Genomic DNA, 6,143 nt, shown 5'->3' with positions numbered 1-6,143 from the left:
TCCCCCCTCGAGGCGCACGACCCCGGGCCCGGGGGAGCCGGTCTAAGCCAAGCGGCAGCTTGAGTGGGGAGTGCGAGACGACGTCCACGATGCCGGAGACGAGGAAGAAGAGGTACACGGTGGTGTAGTGCCAGGGGGTGAGGTCTGCCCAGCTGTGCGTCTCGGTGCTGTACAGCTGCAGGTGGGGCCCAGTGGGAACAAACTGCTCCACCAATATCCCTGGGCAGAGAGAGGAAAGGTCACGCTTATTTTACACGGGGGAAAAGACAAGCTTGCAGGAAACCTTCCTCTGCAACGGTGAAGCCCTGGCTCTTCGGGGGGCGAGTGCGTAGATACCATCATCATCATCTCTTACCTGCTAAAGCAAAGAAAGCTTTGACTGCCCCTTCGAAGATTTCCACGCGCTGGATCCCATAGCTCGGGTGGCTCTCGGCACCGCCTTTCCTCCTGAGATACTTCAGGGGGTACCGCACGGACCACCAGAGACCAAAAATGAAGAAGAAGGTGCCCCGGAGGGCGCTGCCGAGGAAACTGGTCGGCATCGGGCTCGCTCGACAGACCTGCAAGTACAAAATGTGTCTGGGCAGCTGCGTCCTGACAGAGTGCCCAGGAAAGCCCAACAGCTACGTGCTATTAGAATAGGAACCGCAGCAAAGGTTTTTGCTAATAAAAAGCATCGTGATAATTATTTCCTCGGAACATAAACTCCCTCCCAACTAGATAATAAGCAGGGTGTGAACCCAGCTGGTGTGTTCAGCAGCTCAGCCAGCCAAGGCTTCACTGGGCCTTAGTGGGCTGGCAACAAGAGGAGGATGAGGCAACCCAGGAACCATTACCATTTCCAAAAGGAGCCTCATGCATATTCCACCCAACCTCCATGTCGCTCTCGGGGCGGGGGTTTGACACAAAGGAAAGAGATTTCATCTTCGGTAGGAAGAGCTCCAAGAGTAAAGGCGTGAAAATCGCCTTTGTGAGGAGCTGGACCAATGCCACCGAGTACCAGTGAGGATGGAGATGAGCAGAAGTATGGCAGCAAGAGGCTTATGTGAGCAAAAGTATATCCTGCAATGTATTCAGACCCATTTTTGGAAGAAAACCACCCAGAGAAGCAAGCACAAAAGAGAATAAGTAATGATCTGAACGCTCATAGCGGCAGGCTTTTGTTGTTACCTTGGGACGGTCGAGTTTCCCCCAGCAAGACCTCTCTCTTTGCTCTCCGTAGGCATCGACCACCTAAGTGAATCTCCCTCCCTCCCTCCCCACGGGCTTTCTGGTCCTTCCCTACAGCATGGATGTGCGCGGAAGAAGGCGTTACTCACCCTGAAGCCGCCGCGCCGACCTGCCCTTGCATCACAAATCGCATCCTCGCCGCGTTTATAAATACCAAAGCAAATTGCTGAGGCTGGATGAACAACTCCAGCACGTTCTCCGAGTCCTCCCACACTAGAAAGTAATTAGGCACTGCGAAATAAGGGTAGGATGGGGTGCAGCAAGTGCCTTAGGTGCCTCTGCGAGGCATCCCCGGCCGGGTGTTGGCAGCAGAGCTGGAGTCGAAGCGGCTCAGCCCCCGGGTGGATGCAGAGACTGTCGTCATCCTTTACGTCTCCGTGACACGGGTGACCCGGAGAAGGCTCGGAGCTGTTTACACCATGTGAAGGTTTCCTTTCAGGAGGGGAAGCTACTCAACAGCCTTTCAGGGAGAAACGCCCCATCCCAGGAGCGGGTTTGGGGATTGGCGTTGGCTCTCTGCTCTACTTCGGATGCCTGCGTTAGGCGAGACGGCTCGTGCCCCGTGTCTTTGCTGATTATAGCCTGGACGCCCAGTCCAGGGCACGTAGCTTCCTCACACAGACTAAGAATAAAGCGCATTGAAGCGGCGCACAATTGCGCGATACATAACCAAATTCTACCGTTGTCCTACAGGGACTGGGACCACAAGGGCAGCAGCCTGAAGCCAGACCCGGGAGCGCACCCTGATCGAGACATAGAGCAGGAGCGTTCATCTGACATGATTAATTGGAGGAGGGCAGAGACATCCCGGTGCCCAAGCATCGGAAACAACAAGCGACACGTCCCACCTGCAGAAGCTTGGATGTAGCCTTCAAAACAGCCACCCCACCAAACGACCAACCACCTTCTTTCATAAAACAGCCCCTATTTCGCAGAGAAACCAGACACGTTTCCAAGCAACGGGCTGCTTGTGCAGCTGATGTATTTGAGGCACAGAAAAACAACCCACCCTCCATCCCCAGAGCCCTCCGAAGAACCCACCGAGCCCAAACCTGACGCTTCTCGCCCGCCGGCTTCCCCCAGCCCCGGCGTTTGTGTCCACGCTCGCATAAAAGCTGATTAAACTCCAAGTGAGCCACAGCAGGGGAAGAGATCACCGGCTGAGGAGAGGCACTCGGGCTATTCATTTTCCCCGCGAGCTAGTTTGTCTGTCAGAGGACTGGAAATAGGGCTGCAGTCAGAAGTTATTACCTGAGCTGCCCTTCTCTCTCCACAGCTTCCAGCCTGCGATGCTTTGGCTTTAATAGCCATACGGGAGCTGCCTGCTCTCCTTATGCTGACTGCTCGCAGCCTCCCCGGCTGCTCGGCACGGGAAGGATGGCATTTCTGCCTCTGTGAACGTTTAGAGGGTCTTCTCTTGGCGGACCCTCCTCAATCTCTCTCGTGCCGACAGCCCTCACCCAAACGAAGAGGCACGAGCTCCCCTATCCTGCAAACCCCTCGCTGGAACGCACCTCCAAAACCTGATAACCCCTCGAAAAAGAGCTAAAGGCAGAGAAACCCAAGCGTTGCCCACCACTACTAGAAGTCAGTCTCCATCAGGATTGCTTCCACCATCACACTAAACCTTTGCCTTGCAGAGGTGGACTCTCCTCACGTCCCTCCTTCCCCAACCTGTCGCAGCCACGTCCGTCCTGGCTGCTCACCAACGGGTGGAAGAGTTTACCTGCAGCTCCTGCCCGTCCTTCTCCTTCTCCAGACGTGGCAGCAAGGAGGGGTTATTACTCGGAAGAGGCAGATAAAGGCAGAAGCCACCAAGGGGAGGTGGCCCTCAGACAGGATGTTTAGAGCCCAGCATCCTACGGGCCGGTTCAAAGCGCGCTGAGTCAACCGCCTTTCACAACCCCGGGACACCTCCTGTCTGTTATTAAAAAATAAATAAAGAATAAAAGCCACACACACACAAAAAAGATCAGGATGAGCAGCCAAGTCTCGTTCCCACGGCAACTGCGCCGTGTTATTCTGGTTATTCAGTGTTATTTTGTGTTTTCCAGTGATTCTGGTGGGTTTTTTGGGGAAGGAGCCAAGAAGGGACAAGGCTCTGAAGGGGGCTGCCAGGTAACACAATAACCTTTTTTAGGGGGGTGTCAGGCCTTACAAAAAGCAGAGCTTTGGGGCCAGGAGCTTGCAAACCACCTCAGAACCCTTGTAAGTTCCCAGTCCACAGCAGCCAAGAGGAAGGGGACCCCAAAAGACGGGTGGGTAGGAGGCAGCAGCCCGTTCCCGCTCCTTTTTTCCTATCCAATACTTGCACCCACCAGCTCCTGCCGACCCGCCGCACATCGCGTGGCCGAGGGCTGCTGAGACGAGTGACGCGAGTGCCTCAGGGCAAATAAACACCACGGGGCCACCCCAGCATCCCTGTGTCCCTCCGAAGCACCCGGCCGCCACAGGCACTAACAACCAGTCCCAAGCCGGTTTTTCTCCAGGTTGCAACCGCGTAACACCTCGTGCAACCAGCAAAAACCAGGATAAGCCATGCCCAACCCGTCCGAGAGTCGCACACGTGAGCCAGTGCCCCAGAGAAGACCCAAGGCTGGAGGAGCACGGAAGCAAAGCAGCCCCAGGGTGATGGGCTGTCCTCCAGCCCAGCCGTAAAAGCCACCAAGCCGTAGCCAGGAGCTCTTTTCTACCCATTGTCTCTGTGTCAGCGGGAGCAAGTAGGAGGAAGGAAGGAAAAGAAGAAGCTGGCACACAGCTTCGAACACCCATTGCTGCTCAGGGAGCAAAACGCGTTGCAGAGGGTTTGAGAAAATACGCAAAAGCATCATGAAATGTCAAGAAAACCCACAGGGGAGCTTCCATAAACACACGTAGCTTCACCCAAGCTTTAAGCTCAGGCATAGAGAGAAATTCAGCCCCCGCAAGAGCTCTGCAGCCCAGACCTACCCCCGAAAAACAACACAGCGAGAAAAACAAACCTTTTCTTCCTGCAAAAAGAGCGGCAGCACCACTAGGGACCTCTTTGCAGCTTGGTTAGGCTTTTCTGCAACCACCCAGCTCAACAGAGCCTCACCCCAAAGGGCAGCTTAGCACAAAGCTGGATGAGCAGAGAAAGTGGCAAAGTGCAAGCTGGGAGGGCAGCAGCTGGAGATGGGGGAAGGAAATGAGAACCAGCTGAAAAGCATCTGCTCGGAGGCTGAGGGTGGTGCCTTTTCCCAGGTGGTTTCAAGGGCCGGCAAAGAGCAAAGCCCACGTTCAAAGGTTTTGATGCAGAAATACCTGCCAGTCAAACAGTGGGGGAAAAAAAAAGTTATAGGGGTGTGAAACGGTCGAGGAAATCTCAGAATTTCATCCCCGTGACACAAATGAGACTGAAACCGTGACACGCGGTTGGGAACATCAACCCAACAAGGGGACACCCACAAAAAGGCTGGAAACCCCTCCCCAAACCACAGGGTGGGTCGCTCACACACCCCATGTGCTAAAATCACCGCAGATGCAGATTCCACTCTGTTTTTTTCCCGTTTTTCTCCTTTTTTTTCTCAGCCTTGGCACTAACGAAAGAAAAAAAAGAAGTGATAATGTTTGCCTGCTTCCTGGGGGTGGTGGGAGGCACAATCTAATTAAAGGTTTGCCCTGCAGATGGATGGGTGTTGGGGAAGTGCAAAGTCTCACGTTATTATTATTATTATTATCATGACGAATGGTCACAGTAGCTTTCATAAACAGGCACCAGAGGAGGTGGTATAAGCACAGGCAGGGCTTGTTCTGCTGCCCACGCCGGCGTTTCAGCCTCACATAAAGGTGGCTGGGGAAGGGTGGCAGAGGCAGATCCTATCTCTGCCCGAGTTACACAAGAGAAAAACCACCCTGGAGACATGGCCCAGGGCGTCACGGTCCTTTTAATGCCTTCGAATATCCCCCTGAACCGAGCCGGTGGGTCCAGTACAGAGACCCTGGTTGATAACTCAGTTTATATGGTGAAAAATACGTCCCAGGACAACTGGTTGATACTAAGGTGGCGTTAAAAGCAATATTTCCTTTTGGGCTGTCTGTCACATCAGAAATTTCACTTTATCGTAAGGTGTCTCTGGATCACTCACCCAGCAACCTCCATGCCCTTATTTGGGCATCTAAGCTATATACAAACACTTTTTTTTTTTTAAGATACTACAAAAATCGTTAATTCCCAGCCAGTAAACGAGCACTGCCTGCATTTTTTCTTTTTTTTTTTTTTACTTAATCACAGGCTCTATCTCTCCCTCCTTCTCTGACCTTCATACCTGGGCAAAGAATGTGCTTGGGAGTTGGGAAAACAAATTAGCGAGCACTCTACTGACAGTCCTGGGATGTTTGTAGGGGCTGGGAGTTAATGAGGCAGGCAGGAACTATTCCAGACACCGGAGGGAAAAAGTGGTTTTTGGCCACGTAGTGAACAGGGACAAAGAAAACCCCGGGGGTGGAAGGAGACGGCGACTCGATTCAAGAGAGCCGCCAAGGATTAAATCGACCCTCTCCCGCCTTCGAAAGCAAGGAGAGCTTTGAAAAACCAAGGTCGGCTTTCATCTGCGTGAAAATAACGCCTGACTTTCAGGGGACAGCGAGGAGGAGGAGGAGGGTGGCTGCAAGGTGACTGCAACCCCAGAGCTCTCCTGCGCGTCCAGCACCGCCTTTGCTGCCCTCAAGTGGCTTCTCCAATGCGAATAGCAACGCTTGGGCTGTTTTCCGAAAGAAAAAACACATCCAGAGCAGGCCAGAAGTAATTCAGAATGCCACGCATGGCTTTTTCTTTTTTTTTCTTTTTTTTTCTTTTTAAGCTCAGCTCAGTTTCTGTCCTGCGGTAATTCAGTTTGACACCCCGCAAACAGAGTTTTCTCGGCGCATTAGGAGGACGCGAAACGCTCTTACCC

The 6,143-nt window shown here is 53.2% G+C and overlaps 1 protein-coding gene across 1 annotated transcript in view; it reads right to left on the bottom strand.

The window, feature by feature from the left end:
- LOC104272966 (transmembrane protein 45B-like) overlaps nt 1-542 on the bottom strand; it is a 1,310-nt gene extending 768 nt beyond the window's left edge. Inside the window, exons 1-2 of the mRNA XM_009868095.1 lie at nt 356-542; nt 29-219 (exon numbers count right to left, since the gene is read on the bottom strand). Coding sequence (XP_009866397.1) covers nt 29-219; nt 356-542 — 378 coding nt within the window. The remainder of the gene's footprint in view (nt 1-28; nt 220-355) is intronic.
- Nucleotides 543-6,143: the final 5,601 nt, after the last annotated feature.

The sequence above is a fragment of the Apaloderma vittatum genome, unplaced genomic scaffold (assembly GCF_000703405.1).
Source record: "Apaloderma vittatum isolate BGI_N311 unplaced genomic scaffold, ASM70340v1 scaffold35164, whole genome shotgun sequence".
Lineage (NCBI taxonomy): Eukaryota > Metazoa > Chordata > Aves > Trogoniformes > Trogonidae > Apaloderma > Apaloderma vittatum.
Note: the sequence above shows the minus strand (reverse complement) of the source record. Positions and strands in the feature narration are given on the sequence as shown.